General features: G+C 40.8%; 1 protein-coding gene across 3 annotated transcripts in view; it reads right to left on the minus strand.

Moving 5' to 3' along the window:
* Nucleotides 1-649: 649 nt before the first annotated feature.
* The window catches only part of NEK11 (NIMA related kinase 11), a 110,452-nt gene continuing 92,147 nt past the window's right edge, over nt 650-18,954 (minus strand). For all 3 annotated transcript variants that reach the window (XM_076331068.1, XM_076331069.1, XM_076331070.1), the window contains one exon: nt 650-1,664. In XM_076331068.1, coding sequence (XP_076187183.1) covers nt 1,460-1,664 — 205 coding nt within the window. In that variant the 3' untranslated portion in view covers nt 650-1,459. The remainder of the gene's footprint in view (nt 1,665-18,954) is intronic.

An 18,954-nucleotide genomic window follows, 5' to 3' on the forward strand; every position in this document is an offset into this window, starting at 1 on the left:
TGGATTTTAGCCTCCAGTTTGTAACACTGTGTATTCCAAACAAAAGCTGAAATCAGACATGCCAGAATCTCCTATTATTTTGAGCTGGAAGTATGATGCCACATCTGTAGCTGGGCATGTCCTTTGCTTCCTCAGTTTGTGTTGCTGCTGAGATAGATTAAGATGACTCTACCTACCTTTCCTTTTGAGTCTCTTAAAGCATGTCATGAAGATGGATCAGTAGCACTGCTTAATTTACTATCAATACCAGTATTGTTAGCTGTAAATAACTCATCTCAGGTCAAATAGCAATGCTTTTTGATATTCATATTACAAATTTCTTTTAATTTATTTAATTCAGTCCCTGAGTCCTTTAAGAGTTGTGGCACAAAAGCAGGAAACATAAGGATTATGATAATGGCTCGATGCCTAAAATTAATTTGGTCCACAATATATTTGAGATTCCTCTATAGATTGTACCACTTTGTTATCCTTTAGTGTTTTACACAGATGGATGAAGGAGCTCAGAATGCAGAATAAAGAAGGAAGGTGTAGAAGGAAAACATCAAGTATATAATCAGAGCATGATATACAGTTGAAATCAGCAAAAGTGTGATGCATATGAAGAAGGGAGCATAAACACTAAGAAAAAACATTAACAGTAACCGTGTGCAAGCCAAAAAAGTCAGTTTATTGTTCCATCTGTGTACAATGAGTTTGATCTAAAACTCAGAAGTTGCAGCAAGGATTCCTAGCTACCACAGTCAGCTACAGCTCCGGCCTCATGTCTCTGTCTCTATACATGCACACATGTACACTGTACGGTCAGACATCTTTCGGTCTCTATGGATATACATACCTATCTCTCTGTGTGTGAGTATGCATATATGTATATAAATATGCATGTATGCATCTTTTTCACAGTTCCTTTGAAAGTCACGCAGATTAAATGCAGTCCTTTTGAACAATGAATAATAACAAAACAATTAGTGGCTGAGTAGCTGTAAATATACATGTGTGTTCAAGGGTAAGTCTGCCAAAGCACAAAAAATATGGGCTTAAGTGTCATGAGGACCAGTTACCGCAGGAATCAACAGCAGCTGGAGTCTAATCCTGCACCCTTTCCATCAGGGGCAGCTTTGCCAGTGATGGTCTGAGTGCAGGACTGACGCCTGGCCAAGGCCCAGGAAAATACCTTTCTTTATGCCCTAAGTGGTGAAAAAGGGGACTCTGGTAACGGCGAATCCTCCTCTCCACTGTCCATTTGTCCTTCTTCCTGCCCCTGTAATCTATACCGTATTTACTCACTTCTCACTGTGGTCTGCGTTCTCAAATCGAGTTTACCCACATGCTTATATGCACTACGTTACCTTCAGTAGTTTCCTCTTAATACCTCCCGTACTTGCTTGCTGGCCTAAAGAAGGCAGCTCAGCACTTTCACTCCTCCTTGCTGTTTCCCGCGCTGTTACTGACACACATTTTATAGCTGAAGACGGGCTTCTGAAGCCTGTAGCTGCTCCTCGAAGTAGAGAAGTTGATCCACTTCAAAGCAATCACTTGCTCTAGAAACCAGGTTCTCCAGGCGTCTCCTGATCTCCTCCTCACTGGCATTCTGCTGTCTCGCTTCCTTGAGATAGCTGTACACTGCTTCAAATACCTCCGCTCCCAGCTTCCCAATGGCAGATCTGGGGATGAATTTTACATAAAGCTCAAGTAAAAGTTAATTCACATTATATATTAATACAAGCAATAGCTAGTACTGATATTTTTAAATTTTGTAGCTACCTTTGATTAAAAGGATATAATAATGCACCTTATTTGTCTGACAGTACAAGGAAGTAAAGTTTCCTAGGGAATTTCTCTATGATTGCCTGTTATACAAAGAGCTTAGGAGTAAACACTTGGGCATAGTAAAGTCATGGGAAGCATGACCATCGTCATCACCACAAACCAAGATTCCTTTTCATGCCAGATCTGACATACCTTTTTATCTACAGCAAGCCTGGTATATGCACATGTATTATTGCCTCTGGATTTCATCAAAACCAAAAGGAGCAACCCCAGTCAGCCATACACCAGTGGCATTTTATGCAAACAAACATATTTCAGGATTCATTGTTTTATTTGAGCTTCTATCAAATAACAAGGAAACCATTGCACAAGAGCAGCATGAGCTAACTGACACTTTTTTCTTTTCCTACAGCACTCTTATGAGAAGACGGATCTGTAATTCAGTGACAAAGAATACTCTCACAGGATCTTAATGTTGATTTATAAAGAATATCCATTTGCAAACTGCAAGACAATGAACAGAACTTCTTTTTCTAAAGGCAACATCTTTGAATTCATGTATCACAAGCCACAGGTAACATAAAATTTTCCACTCAGTGATGGGTTCATAATATTTTGATGAAAATATCAGAGTAATTTTCCTTCAGTGTATCAGAAACTATCTGCCCATTCTGCACATGTCTGCCACAGGATTTGTGTTGTTTTCTTTCACTAAACTTTTGTATGTTAGAGCAGTTGAGATTTGATTGTCTTTGAGTGTCAGACTTGCACATTTTAGGGGTGATGATGCCCTTCACTTAGTTAGAAAGTGAGCTGGACTAACTGGGATCACCTTGCAGGAACATCTGCAATTTGCATTAAAAAATGTCTTATTTTGGTTAGGTAAAGTTGTGGCAAGCAGCCTATCCTCCCACTAGCATTTTGCTAGGATTTCGAGAGTATTAGGTGGGACAATAATTCCTTTTTCAGGAAATCCATCATGGCATGAAGACCTCTTCCATAAAGCTTCTCAGCATATCTGAACAAGGTTTCTCAGACAAATTTTTCTTCCATACTAAAATAAACTAATGGTATCTGAGATTCTAATGCACATCTTTCTCAAGCATTACACATATTGTGTCTGTAGCATGTTAAAATATTTGATGCCTAACACTTTGCTTGGTGGAAATTCTTTTAGACAAAAAGGAAGTACTAGGAAGTGAACCGTATAGTATTCCAAAATTTCAGCCTGAATATCTGCGCTCATGTTCCCTTTCCACTGAGTCTCTGTCACACACTGCTCTCTACAAATTTAGACTATGGAAAACTGAGAGGATGGATCCCAGAGTTGTCCCAGGATGGGAACTGCCTCATTTATCACCCCAGCAGCGAGCTGCCTATTATTTATAAAGGATTAACATGCCTTCACAGCATTTGCTGTCTCACAGGTATGGCTATACTGTCTCTGAGGGGGGCTTTGAGCGGCTCCCCACTCCCGCACACAGCGCGCTTGTCGGCATGGCCTCAGGCATGAGCAGAGCACATCTTCCCACCTGCAGGGCAGTGCCCACTGCCCGCCGGGAGCTGCCCACGGCCCTGGGCTCATGCTGTCCGTAGGCAGGCTCCACAGCCAGCGCCCAGGGCAGAGGGCAGCAGGGAACCGGGACACACTCAGCTCGTGGCCACGCCGGGGATCGCCCTTTCTGAGCTGTACAGGAGTAGCAAAAGGGATAGGAGTTGTCTCCTGGTGCCAGCATTAAGGCTTAGCACCCTGATACTCTGCAGGTGGGTTCAGAGGGAGCGTGCATAAGACTTCCCAAAAGCAGTTTAAATGGTTAAACCTGCACACTGCCCCCCAACAACATCACATACTCTATTTGTACTTTTTTTGCTGATTTTGTACTGATTTTGCTACGTCTCTAACACCAGGGCAAGGCCAAGTGTTCTAACCCAATAGCATAATTCACCTAAAGGAGTGGCTGCTTTTCATCTGTGGTCATCCTGTTATTGCTGAGGAATAACATCGTTACAGTGAGATTGCAGCCAGTAAAATTTACACATTATGTAAATTCCTCCATCCTTAGAAAACCGTTGTGAAGAATTTTAGTTTATTGTTTCTCAAATGTCATTTGATATGAAAGCATACAGTTTCTTCAGTAATACAGAATCACCTTATTAGCATATAAAAGACTTCTGAAAAATCCTGTTGTTACATATCGTAGGACCTACAGCTGGTAAAAATGGACAATACATCTAATATGGCAGTTTTGCTTGAAGGATATCCTAGATGACATCTCTGATCTCACAAGGAGGAGACACTTCTCACATCCTGCCTGCTCTCACTGCTTTTCTTCAGCTCAGTCATGTCCAGCTGTGATCCCCCCTTCAGCTACACATTACACCTCCTGCTGGCTCCTGACACAGAGGCGGGTCGGGAACTTGGGGCAGAGAAAGCCAAGACCCAGGGTCAGAAGCCACAGGGCCAAGCTGGAATCTCTGCAGGTCCAGACCTGACTCAGTCCTGCTTCCCGTAACTAGAAACTGCCCTTTTTTTTCTACCAACGGTGATTTTTATGGGAAAACTAAAACTGTTGGAAGTGATTAATTCTCAGACACTGGAAACCTAGGGATTAAATTAGCACAGAAAGCTAAACAGGGATTTGTTTGTCAAATAATGTTCATTTCTTCACAAAGCTTCCTCAGAAATACCACAGTATTTCTCTCCAATGGTTAAAAATCAATACATGAGAAGCTATTTTGAAATCACTGCTACTTCATCAATGCCTTTACTGACTCCCCTCTCCCTCTTAGACAAGTATGTTTAATTTTTTGGCAGTCCTGTCTATTTAAAGATGAAAAATCAAGCAAACATGTACCTTGAGAGTATTGCTTCTGTTAATAAATGTGACCTGCAGACTTGAATCTTTTCGGTTAAGCTTGGCAGAGCATGCAAATCAGCTAATCTGTATAATAGCTGATACAATAGAATTAAGGGAAAAATGTTCATAGGTTGAAAATTAAGGGGTAGGTAACAAAAATTATAACCTGCTTTTACAAAAGAAGACATCAGGCTCTGTTTGGACTTGAGAGCTGCATTAATGTGAGTCTGCTACCACATCATGCATTTTCTGTCTCAGAGGCAGGAGTGTGGGATCTAAGACAGTAAATGTCAAATAGACATTACTGAGTGAATCTATCATCCTGATGGGGGGAGGGGGTAAGTGGCTTCCTGGAAAGAGAGGTTTGCCCATTATGGCCCTGAGCCTGTGCGAGGGGATATTTGTCTGCCCATGTGAAGTCCTACAGAGGCACAATCATGGATTTTGCACTGCCCTTCTGTTTATTGTTACTTCTGTTTCACATGAAATATGCGACACCTGCATTACCATTTTGAAATGGTTAAAAGCCTTACCACCAAATGTGCTGTGAGAACAAACACAGAGCTCCCATTTACACTCCCATTTGGCCATGTTTTCTGATTTACTGGCATTTACTCTCTTTGTGCTATCTTATAGCTCACTCACTTACAAATTCACTATTTTCCACCAGAAATGAGCCATCATCTCTTTCTCAGCCAAGACTACATGAGCAAAGGGGACACCTGACATCTGGGATTTCATTACTGTGACAAACTTTGTGGGTCAGAACCCCATCCCACACTGCCCTAAATTATTTCTCACTATGCTGAAATCAAAGGAGTTACATCGGGCTCTACCATCCAAGGGTCTGACCCAGGATGATATACACCAATGTACTTAAATGTCATATCTCAGATTGTTATTTCTCTTGTTTCACTGTGTTACAGAGGCTTAGATATATGGAGGGATTCATTGCTGGCATTTGAGCACCATGTTTCCTAACTTTTCAGCATCTTGTTCATGCAATGAAATTCACAGCTCTGTGGTTGAACCTTATGCTCCCCGTACAATGCAGGCAGCCCAGAAAGGCATTGACCCAAAACAACAGCCCACCACAACTGAAGAAAGGCATATCCTAAATCTGACATCTATCTGGCTTTAGTAAAGTTGGGAATCACTTCTGCCCACCCAGGACTCGCTGCAATTCAACATGACCACATAGATACCCAGTTGTCTCCTTTTATCCCAGAGCCCGTGGCTAGAGCATTCACCCAGAGAGCTGGAAACCTGGGGGAAGAACAAGATTCAAACCCACACCTCCCAGAGCAGTACCGTAATCACCAGTCTGATTGGGGGATGAAGGACTCTCCTTCACCTTCATTCTGATTTGTATGAAAGCAGATGTATTGGGACAGAAGAGAACGAGCAATTATGGAGGATAACTCTGGACAGACTGAGGACTGAGGACTAAGGACAATACTGGAAGTATATGCAAACATTATTTGCATGAAACAGTCCTAGATAAAATCATATGAGCAGTCCTTGGAGTCCTTCAGTCCTTGGGACTGAAATCCGGGTTACCGTGTGTGAGTGAGTGCCCAGAGAGCGTGCTTTCTCACTGCAAACTGCAAGAGATTCAACAGTGACCCCGACTTCCCTCACTCCTTCTGGCTGCAGAGAGCAGTCCCAATGCTCCAGGCAGAGAAGGCACAGGTCTGGGGACCTCCATAGCCTGGAGGCATGCTGTGACCACCAACCTACTGGCTGGACAGCAGATATTGCCAGTCCCCACACTGTCATCCATGGAAGCTGTGGTCTGAAATAAAATGACTCTTGCTGCCAGCTTTTGTGCAGCACACAACCCACGCCTAGAGAAAATTAACTGGAACAAGCCCCAAAGGCTATAGAGGCAGACAGATATCTGATTTGTCGATAATGATGGGGTTTGGGCATGAGGTAGGGACTTGGTTCTATCAAGAGTAAGGTGCTTCTGAGCATGTGAGAAGCAGTATGAATATCGGCAAAATCATAGGCACTTACCACTTTGACTTACTGCCAGCATTAGAGGGGAGCTAAATAGGAGCCTTGAGAACTGCAATTTTATACTCAGGGTGTCTAAAAATGTTCCAAGTCATTTAGTGAATCTGGGCCCAAATGAATTTATCAGGCTATCTGGTGATTTGCCGTTGATTTATCACACATCAGTGCAAAATTACTAAAATTTGACAATATAATAATGTTGTGTTCTCAACTGGCTGAGGAAGTTGTAAATCTTTCCCTGGGTGAACAAAGAATTTTCTGTTATCCCGTGGGTCTTTATTTTGACTACTCTGCTACTAGCTATATATTAACATTTCCTTTCTGGTCTGGAGATCAATTACAATGCACCTACCTTTATGCAACACCGACAAAAGCCACAAAACAAGATTAATGCTTAAGTTTGCACTCCTCCATGGGAGTTAGCAGCTGGATTAATATCTCTCAACAGCTTGTCATTGCCTGCTGTGCTGGTTTTGGCTGGGGTAGAGTTAATTTTCTTCATAGTAGCTAGTATGGGGCTAGGTTTTGGATTTGTGCTGGAAACAGTGTTGATAACACAGGGATGTTTTAGTTACTGCTGAGCAGTGCTTACACAGAGCCAAGGCCTTTTCTGCTTCTCACCCCACCCCACCAGCAAGTAGGCTAGGGTTGCACAAGAAGTTGGGAGGGGACACGGCTGGGACAGCTGACCCCAACTGACCAAAGGGATATCCCATACCACGTGACATTATGCTCAGCATATAAAGCTGGGGGAAGAAGGAGGAAGGGGGGGATGTTCGAAGTGATGGTGTTTTGTTTTCCCAAGTAACCGTTACGCATGATGGAGGCCTGCTTTCCTGGAGATGGCTGAACACCTGCCTGCTGATGGGAAGTAGCGAATGAATTCCTTGTTTTGCTTTGCTTGCGTGTGCGGCTTTTGCTTTACTTATTAAACTGTCTTTATCTCAACCCACGAGTTTTCTCACTTTTACTCTTCTGATTCTCTCCCCCATCCCACCAGGGGGGAGTGAGCGAGTGGCTGTCTGGTGCTTAGCTGCCGACTGGGGTTAAACCATGACACCTGCCTTGAAGGATAACTATGACACAAATCAGCAGCTAGGGGGGTTTTCAGCTTCTCACTTTGAAATGTCATTCAGCATGGTAGCAACTATCATTTAAAACCATTCTGCTCTCCCTCTTCCACCCTCAAAGGGAAGTGGCACTTTTTGCTCGCAAACACCAAGTTTTCACTAGTGCCTCCAGGGAGCCGCAGTGTGGTCCATGCTCAGGAGCAAGGAGAGGCTCTGCAGCTGCCGAGTCACCACGCTCTGCGCAAGTCACTACTGAGCACACCTAAGAATAACTCCCTCTGGATCAGGCATCAGCAGTAACATCTCACCTCTGCCATAGCAGGCAACAAACACACAGCTCCTAAGCCAACCACAGAAAATTCAGTTGTTTCAAAATACTAATGTTACTCACAGCTACCTCAATGTAAACCTTAAAAAAGAAGCTTTGTGGACATGGAATATCCATTCCAGTGGGCATTTATTTATCCTTTTGGATGCAGCCAGGCTGCCTGCATCCTACACCAACAAGCATATTGTAAAGTAGGAGGCAAATCTGTCATAATTAGGGCTCACGGGGCATAAAAGCAAGTGCGGGGATCTTTGAAAGAATAATTTCAGCAGATGTCACTAAATTCTGTTCTCCCTAACTCAAGGGTATCCCTATGGAGTCCAGCAGTATTATTTAGCATTCCCATCAAGACATCCAACTCTGATTTGTCCCTGAACATGCTATTTCTGAGCATTAATTTATTAACCTTATATTTCTCTTTAAAATAGAGTACAATCGTGCCACTTTGCAGCTAACCAGTAGTAACATGAATCTTGGTGAAAAAGATTGTTACATTTATCTCCTGAAACGACTCTGCAAAAGAATCAGGAGATCACATATCTTTGATCTCATACTAAATATTGTTTTCTAACTGTATCAGAAAATCTTAGGATATCTGCTACAGCATCTCATGGTTCAGTGTACAGACAGGTTTATCTCAGTTACAACACAAAAGGTCCCTTTCCTCTCATTCGGTATGTTGGCATAACTGACTATGAATGATTAAAACTTCTCTGAAACTTGGAAGAAACTGCTCTGGGTTCAAAACTGCATTTGCAGCAAAGCTTATCTGTTGCTCTGTAAAGACCCTTTGACATATCCTAGGAGAAATGCATTATAAGTTCCTTGATTTATTTTTTTAGGATCTCATTTCGAAAGGTAGGGCAATACCTTTCTAGTGCTGACAGCTGCTCAATCTTGGGAATGTGAAAAGTATAGCAAAGTCTAAGAAAAGGGCTTATTTAAAAAAAAAAAAAGAAAGAAATGGAAAGAGTTATTATATAAAAGCTAGTAAAAGAAAATCTCAATATTAGCCCCTAACTTCACCTTCAAGCCTTAATGGACTTTGACTTTCATCATATTACTGCTGAATGAAAATTTCTTCACTTGAAGACACAATGATAATTTTCATAATTCATCCTTAATTACTTCATAACTCTTGAATTAAAGCACCTTAATTTGATTGCAAACAAAACTCTCTGATGTCCTACTTCTAAGACCTGCAAAATCTAAAGCATATTTAGGACTTGTTTTCCCATGAGCTAAGAAGGATCTTATTATTAAAAGCTGTAGACACACAGCTGAAGAAATATCAACAATAATATTCTCCATGCATCTCATTTTCTGACATAAATGAATTTGTAAAATAGGAATTGAAGCTGACATCTGCTCTTGGAAGAAGCGTTAATGAGAATTTAAAGCTGCTAGTTGAATTCTAGCTACTACTAATTTAGAATATAGTTTGTCATAAGAGGAAATGTTTTTTTAGTTTTTCCCACAGACAAAAAAAACCCCAACAAATCACAACAAAACATGGTCATTTAAATCAAACCTGAATATTGCAATTTTAAAGTCTTCCTATATTAAGAAAGTTACTGCCAATATTAAAAATGAGAGAGGAAACAAGTTTGCTTATACAGAGCTATTCTTCAGGAGCTAAGACAGGTGAAAATGATACCGTTTAGTGCCCATGAAGAATTACCTGAAACACACTTCCCCGGGCTGCAGTCTCTTTATACACATTCTGAGATTTCCTAGCCTTGCTAAAATTATTTTAAACAACATCCTGGTTTTTAACAGTGTCATGGCATACAAAGAATCTTTGAAAAGTCATCAGTTTAACTCATTCAGCATCACTGATCAAGATCAAGCAAAAATTCAAGGCACATTTAACACATACCTGGTGCCATTTGTTTTGTTTATCAATGCATTTGTTTTAGACAGCTGTGTCTGAAAAGCAGCACAATATACAGCTGCATCTTGAATGTGGGCATGCAAGGATACAGTAGTTCTCTCTGAAAAGTCAGTAATTATATACAGCTCTCATAAGAGTTTAAGAATATAACTGCAACCTCTTTTATTCAGCTGTGTGGTAATTCAGAGTTAATGCTGATTTCCTTTTCCATGGCTTGAATTTGGGGGCCAGTCTCTCCTGATTTAGGGTCTCACACCAAAATGACAGTTATAAAACTAACAATGTGCCCATCAGACAAAGGAAAGATACAGACTTATGCATTTCAATGAAACAATCATAATATTAAATATTAAAACATATATTTCTGCTCAATCCAAGCATTGTCTTTAGCCATATTGTATTAAATGTTACTATTGGATGTAAAACAATGCATTTCTGAGTTACCAATAAGCCAGTCTCATTAAAAGGCTGTCAACACATCAAGTGCATCAATGGAGAGGTTAATGTAATCAGCTGGTATGAAGCTGGACAATTCTTGATAGAAACATCACAAGCCCCATAGTAATCTACTAACGAAACCTTCAGCTGGGCTTTTGTACTGTACAGGAACAGAAGGAGATGAAGCAGCACTCAAGTGCTGAACTATGCTAAACAACCATACAAGGTTATCATAAAAGTAACAATATTTTTAAGTAATCCAATTGAAAAGAAAACATTTGAAAAGTTAAAAACCCCAACTGCTGTGGATCCTGAGATGCCCAGTTATGACAAGTGTATATGCATATACATATGTACACATAAAAATAGATACTAACATATACACACAAATAACTGTGTAAAGTTTTTGTAGATCAACCATTTGGGCTTAGTTCACATCTATATCCACTCGAAGGGGCCTGAAGGTAGGTGGATTAAGTCCACAACTTCTTTCAGGTCCCTTTCCACATCTGTAGCCCTGGAAAAAGTTCATAGCACAAAACAGGACTAAGGCAAATTCATGTTTTGGCAGAGCCATACAATTCCGTGACTACACCACGCTATAGAGAAAGAAAGAAAAGCAATTACCAACTATGGACAGTAGATCTATGATTTTCAGAAAGGCCTAGAAAAGTTTATGCATTCAGTTTCTTCTGGCTCTTCATCAAAACAAGACAAGCTTCACAGAGCTATTTAGGCATTTAAAGAGGCAGACAGAGGTCTAGTCCTTTTATTTTTTTCCCCAAAAGTAAATATTTAATACCTGAACACTTTTCAAAATAGGACCTTGGTCATTCCTCTGTCTCAAATCTCCTGGAAAATCAAATAATTGTACATCTAGATGCCTGAAAATATGGCATATAAAAGAATAATGAAAATTTCTATTAAAATTTACAGAAACATAACAATCATAATACGCTATCTAAATAATTTGTTTCAGCTAGTAGATTCACAAAGATAAAACCCAAGCTCACTCTGAAACATCACTGAACCAGAAAAAATTGGCATTAAGCTGAAGTGTATTTTTCCAGTACTCAGCTCCTTTCATTGTCCTGCAGAAAAATGTTAATGGACACACATGTCTAATGTGTTACCTTAAAACTAAGAGCAAGGTTAGGCCTTGCAAGTACTAGTATCCTCTGGTTTTGTCACAATCTTTGGCCATGTCTGGCTAATGTAAACATAGTACGTGTAGTACTGTACATGTAGTACAGTTGGTTTGGTATCTCCAAACTCTGAAGACCAACATCTCATAAAAACAAGCTGCTCAGCAAGGAGGTTCATTGCAGAAGGAGACAGACCTGTGACAGAGCCACCCCTGATGCTGCTGCACCCTTTGCAGTGTCTGCTCCCTTTGGAGTGATGGTAAATGTGGTGATTTGGGTCTGCTAACCTCTCCTTCATGCAAGATAGTTTGCATGTTGCCCAGTCTCTGGTGTTTTACCCCACGGGCTATTTTTTATGATACCAACTCTGCATTGCTCGCCTCCTTCCACATGGGGAATGAGAGATGTATACCTTAATGACTTACATATACAAAACAAAGAAATCACTATGTGATGATTGAGAAAAAATGTGGTGAAGGAAAGAAGGAAAAGGACAGATGTTTCTTACAGACAAGTACAGTATTAGAGTAGCAAGCAGATGAAGACATGAAGACATGCAATGTGGGAAACAGTAAACATCAGTAGCCCTGGCAAGGGTTTGGTGAATGCCCTTTGCGCATTCCCTACCTATATTTCTCCCAAGTGCCTCTGTAAACCCCCCAAGGTCGCAATGCTGCATCTAGTAAACACTGTCAAGATTCTTCAAGTGGTTCCGTATTGAAAACAGACTATATAATTAATGCTGCGTGAAAGCATTCTCACATTTGCAAACTATTGACAAAATCAAGGCGCTAGAAAACTGAACAGCTCAATCTATGCATTATGTATGCACAGCACGAGAAACTAGGGAAATCATGCTTTTTGTGCAAAACAAGAAGATGTATTAGTCTAATTCTCCTAATGTTTTGAGTGTTTGGGGCTACTTGACATTTTAAAATGAGTGAGTCTATACTTACAATTTTATGTGTTTTGCTACTGGAATGCAATTTTCAAACTGGATAAAAACTCTCTCTAGTGCTAAAGCAATTATGACATTACTGTCCACTTTAAAAAAAAAATCCTTAAAAATTCAGGATAACAGAATGGCTCATGGATCTATGACATGCGGCTCAGTAGAGAAGCTGAAAAAGTCTGAGTTTTCTTTACATATCTAAGTAAATTCACAAAATCTTACACTTTATTTTAAGGGTTGGACCTGGGGTTCAAGTAATGTGCAAAATGAGCACCAGGATGAGCATCCCAAGAAAATACATCAAAGTTTAATCGTGCCCTAATAGACTCACTCACTCTAGCTACCAAGTTTGTTCTCTATTCATTTCAAAGTGCATTATAACAAATGTAAAGCTGCTCAGAACTGCTGAAATGATGGCATTGGCAGGTGACGTGCTCTTCCCATCCCCAGATGCAGGATGGAGAGGAGCAGTATAAGAAACAGAGGGCCAAGACAGCAAGAGAGGCAGCCCATTTTTGCTGTAGAAAGGGGAACAGCATGGACAACAGGAAGAAAAGTTGAATGAAGACCCATGGAAAATGCCTGGGGAATTAGACCATCAGCTCCAGCTTCAGCCTTGAGGGGGGACTACTGCTTCTGCTGCAGAGGACTCCTACTCTTCGGGGCAGTAGCCACTGCCTCGCTCACCTTCATTTCTTCTTAGGCGGGAAGAGCCCAGGATTCACCCATTCCCACTTTCTGTCTCAGTCATTGCCTTGGGACAGCAATGACTCACAAGCCGGGAGCATTCACTCACTTCTCCCCGACAGGAGCCAAGAACCGAGTTCCCAGCTTGGTCACGTAAAGGCAGGTTCAAGTCTCCTAGTGTTCCCGGTTAGTTTTACTGTATTCTCAGTTCACTTGCTTGTAAAGCAAACAGCAAAACCAAAATACTTCAGACCTTCAAATCTGGGTCTGGAAGGTAACTGTGCAATTATCTTGAAATAGATTAACAGTAAAAGAAAGAGAAACTCTTTCTGGGCTAAGCTGTTTAATGTGTTTCTGTAGTGAGCTCATTTGGCCGTAAACAATTAAGAGATGGAGACTGGCCTTTAAAAATGAGGTGTGAGAAAGACTGTGACAGGGAGGGTGGATATGTAAGTAATATTTTGGCTTAGCCCATGAGAAGCAAAAAGCTACAGTTATGCTGTAAGATGTCTTGGGATCACCAGACAGAAATTATTACCAGAAAATGGAGTGTTGAACAGAACAACTGCAGTGTGTGTAAGAGGAAATTTCATGCTCAAAAACATTTCAGGATCAATACCTTCAAGAATACTGTCCTCTATTCGTCTGCAAAAAACAGTCATAGCTCAGACAGTGTCAATAAACTTCCCTACCAAATATGTCTTTTGTCTGTGAGAAGACATCTTATTCCTCATGCATGTTTATGTCATGACACCTTCAACATGAGTGTCAATGGCAATTAAAAGGTCACTGAGATTTTTTTTTATGGAAGTCTAAAAACCTTTTTAGCTTTTCTATATTTGTTGCTTTTGCCTTCACCTAAAGCTGCCCTCAATGATGTCAGTAACAAAACCAGTTTCAGTAGGCTCAGAGCTGGCCCTTAGGAAGCTCCACCCAACATCTAATAAAACACTAAATCAAACCATCAGCTTCTTTACTGCAATAGTTTAAAAATGTGCAAAAATAAATGTACAAAAAGTTTTCTATACTTCAGGCATTTTTAGGACTACTTATCTTAAAGAATATCCAGTGCCTATTCAATGACTTCAGTATGACCTTTCTTTCAGAATTTTTAAGATAAACGATACATTTGATGCCAACATCACAAGCACAAGCAGCATATATGCATACTGCTCATGAGTCTAAACCAATAGTGTTATGAGCATTCACAGGAACAGAATAAAAATATCACCAAATGCCTTTTCTCCATGACTTCTGAAAGATGGCTTTACTTACACTCAGCAGGAGATGATGAAGTCTTTTGCCTGATCATGGAATGCTGCTGTGTGTAAGACTTCAGGGACTGACTAAGAGGTGCTTACTGCTGTGCTAAAGGATTTTAATTTACTTAAAATTTGGGGCATAAAAGCTTTTTCCTTTTACTGACATACATTTTATTGAATTCTAAACTGCATATTAAAGTTCACAGCTATTAAAGTGACTCATTGTATATATTCATGGATACCTCCACAAAGGAGCACAAAACACTCTGTACTAAGCTTTTTTCTTCATTTCCTACGTTTTTATTTCTCTTTATATTTTCAGGAAAGAGAGAAGAAGATATACAGTCTATTCCATAGCTATTCCATTATTCAAAAACTAGCCTTACTCTGTAAAACACAAATCCTGATTTTATAAAGCCCAAGAAATGAATTTTGACTACAGTGCTGAAGAGGCTGCAAGGGGAAGCCTCCACTCACTGGACACCTGGGATACAAATACTACCTAACATAGGGAGGTGCCATTGTGAATATAGCCAACTGCACCAAAACCCCTAAGAAGGCTTGTTCTTGTCCACAAATTTCTGCACACACTTGTCTTATTTCTCACCTTCACTTTTCCATTTTAGATCATGAAACCCTGCACAGACTTGAGATGTCAAGCATGCATCATAAGACTTTCCACAGGGCTTCTGTGCTTCTGCCAGGCCCTTCATTGTGGTCAAATTGTGGTTGAGGTGGTCAAAAACTTGGAAAGAAGGGCCTCAGAATAAGATAGAGTAAGCTGAAAAGCAGCAGAAAAACTTTTTCAGCTAGAGATCTAAACAAGTTGGGTCTGTCTCTTGTAATGTAGATTTTGAGCTCTTTAGCCTCTCATAAGCTATCAGTGCTGCTAGTCCAAGCCTGAAGAAAGCTTTGGGTTTGCCTACTAAGTTTTTCAGAAGCTGGCAGAAAACAAGCTAGTGGTTGCTACAATGACTCTTCTAAAGCCTTTCCTTAGGGACAAAGCCAATCCTTCAGGCAATGCATACTGCCAAAGCTTCTGACATCTTGTAAAGAAGACTTTGACAAGCTGTATGGACCTCAGGGGAAAAAAAAGAATAGGTGGTTTAACAATTTGATCTGATGGTGGGAAAAAAAGCTTTGGCTTGAGGAGTTGCTTCTGAAGAACAGCTTGGTTCATTTCTGAGATGCATAGTTGGAAAGTCTCTATAGGGATGCATCAGTGGAACTGACATCAGGTTTTCCTCATGGATCTCTCTGGTGAAGATAATTTGGCTCTGGAGAGCATGTGACAGTAGAGCTTCTCAGACTGAGACATGCACCAATTTACCCAGTACCATGGACAGGAACCACCATGAGAATGAGATGGTGGCCAGGACAGAAAATACCAAGAAACAGTTCCTCCTGTTTCCTGCATCTAATATGATTCCTCTGCCTAAAATCCCAATATGAGGATGTTGTGGTTTAACCACACTGGGTGCCAAAATGACTGGGGTGGTTTAACGCAGCAGGCAGCTAAACACCACACAGCTGTTTGCTCACTCCCCACCCCCCGCAATGGGATGGGGGAGAGAATCGGGGAAAAAAAGTAAAATTCATGGGTTGAGATAAAGACAGTTTAATAGGACAGAAAAGGAAGGGAAAATAATAATAATGATGATGATGATGATGATGATGATGATGATAAAAGAATATACAAAATAGGTGATGCACAATGCAATTGCTTACCACCCACCGACCGATGCCCAGCCAGTCCCCGAGCAGCGGTCACCACCCCCTGGCCAACTCCTCCCAGTTTATATACTGAGCATGACGTCACATGGTATGGAATGTCCCTTTGGCCAGTTTGGGTCAGCTGTCCTGGCTGTGCCCCCTCCCAGCTTCTGGCTGGCAGGGCATGAGGAGCTGAAAAGTCCTTGACTGGTGTAAGCACAACTTAGCAACAACTAAAACATCGGTGTGTTATCAACATTGTTCTCATGCTCAATCCAAAACACAGCACTGTACCAGCTACTAGGAAGAAAATTAACTCTATCCCAGCTGAAACCAGGACAGAGGAATATGAGTCACACAACTCATATATATTTGCCTGACTTCCCACTGTTAACATGCAAGGCTGAGAAGGAGCATAATGAGAAAAAGCTCAGATAACCTTTGAGAGAGCTAGTTCAAGAAACAGAGATTTCTTATCAACGCTGCAGAAGATCCCAATATCGAAATGCTGAGCACTGAAGTAGAAATCTTTGCAGAGAGAATGAACTCCACTTGAAAGGTAAAGTTAAATCTCTGCTGCTATAAACTTTATAATGAATAGTGATACCAAGTATAACAAACTAGAAATTGTTGTCACTGGAGTAGGCGATTTTATCATGACTTTTACTGAGAAGACAGCAATTCAAAATGCTGGAACAGAGTGCAACGGGAATTGGAAAGAAGATGCCAGGGAAAATATTCAGGGACTGTAATGAAGGAAGCTGGTGACTGAATCATAAACGCTATCAGGCTGTCTATAGGTTAAGCCCTGAGCCTTTGTTTTACTTAAAATAGGAGAAGACAAAAGACTCCTACCTACCATATTCAAGAACATCCGTGGCTTCCTTCTGCATTCCTGTAAGGACTTTTAGCACAACTTCCCTCTGACATGAATATAGGTATAAAGCCCTGCACAAGAATACAGTAGAAGCTACCTAAATTGGCACTCTGATAAACAGCAAGTCTCTCTGCTGTCAAAGAACACGTTCAGTGCAGCACACTGTGATGACTCAAGCAATGAGCACATCACATCTAGTCAAATGACTGTCCTGCTGCAGTTGTTTGCAAGCCCGTATCATTCATGTGTCAATTAAAAATGGCTAAAAGGCGTTTTTGCTGTTAGACTCCGTGTTATTTTACCTGAATCTACCATTTCTTCACAACTAATGAGAGTTTCTTTCATTAATGTTACTTGTAATGTATAGGCACAATGCTTACTTTCTGAGCAATTCATGACATGAAAGAGAGTCTCCCTCATCAGAATCTATTGCTGTTAGCATCTGAAAATGGCACTGATCCCAAACCTTCATACTTCTGTTTCTATAGTGACTTGCCACCTGGACAGATTTCACTGCACTTCCACATTGTCTCCAGGGCTCTTCTTTTCTGTTTCCTCCTAAGAACTCCAGCTACTCAGTTTCTTTAAGACAAAAAACCCACATTCTCTCTTTCATTAGAAGCTGTCAACTGGAAGACCCCACCATAAGTCTGTGGCTTCCTGTGTAAAACTGAATAGCACAAGTTTAAATTATATTAGCCTTGCCTAAGCGGCACTGCTGTGTGGATGAAGTACAACACATCATGTGAAGTTTGCTGAGGGATGAGCAGAGCAGCTGAGGCTTCATGCATCATTCTGCAGCCAGATGTACTTCCTTCTCACCACTGAAAATTCCCCCACTGTGCTCTGTGTGCAAACTGGCCATGTGTAAGACTTTGCAGGGATCTCCTTGTGTATGTGTGTGCAGGGTATTGTGCTCACTCACTTGTTTCTTAACACCCTAACTTCCAAGCAATTAACGTACTCCCTCGCCTTTACATATTCAGAAAATGACAAGGTCATAGTATGTTTAGGAGAAAGGGCAATAACCTGAGTAAATATTTTGATAGACTTCTTTAAATAGTCCACAAAAGGAGATCTGTACCTTCATTTACCAAAAAAAACCCAAACAAACCCAAAACATACACACACACCCCCCCCCCCTTAATTTGTTCTCTTAATGAATGTAACTTGAAAATCGTTCATGGGTACGGTCTGCTGGAAGTTCTCAAGATGCCGGTTGGGTGCGCCTTTTGGCCTACAGACCGAGCTGACTGTTCTCACTCAGGAATGAAATGACTAGGAAAGTGTTCCAAAATCAGGAAGTTTAATGCATTAAATGTGAATTACTGCAGTTAATCAGGCTTTTCATTAGCATATGGCTAGTTTATAAACTATTCTGAAATGTAACATTTCCAAAGGATCATATAACAGCACTTCCAAATTTTTCAGCATTTAACCACCACTACGTGCTTAACCTATCAGAACCAACAAACTGTGAAAACCATGAAACAGCACTGGAAAAACAGAATTTGAAAGAAGCAAGTGATTTAATCGCACCTCAGCCCTAAAGGCAATGACCATGAAGTTCAAATAGTTAAGGTTTATCCTGTAACCACGAGAACACAAGGGGAAGGCTGTAAGATTAGTGGGCATTTTGACTAAACAACCTTACCTTGCAACTAGTTGGCACAACATGATGCATTTTTTTTATTTTTATAAGTACCTTCCATGAAAAGGGAATGGAAAGCAATCAGAGTGGCAGGCTGTGAGACCTGCTGACTGGTTGCACAATAAAGGCTAAGCCATGAAGTGAAACCCTAGGAGCTGCTGCATCTTGAAATATCATAAAACTGAACAACTTCTATCTGGAGTAAACCTGATTGGTATTTCCCTTGAATACATGGTGCACTTGGCACCGTAATTTGTTTTAAACAATGATTGGCATCAATGCTGTTGTGG

The sequence above is a fragment of the Aptenodytes patagonicus genome, chromosome 2, assembly GCF_965638725.1.
Source record: "Aptenodytes patagonicus chromosome 2, bAptPat1.pri.cur, whole genome shotgun sequence".
Taxonomy (NCBI): domain Eukaryota; kingdom Metazoa; phylum Chordata; class Aves; order Sphenisciformes; family Spheniscidae; genus Aptenodytes; species Aptenodytes patagonicus.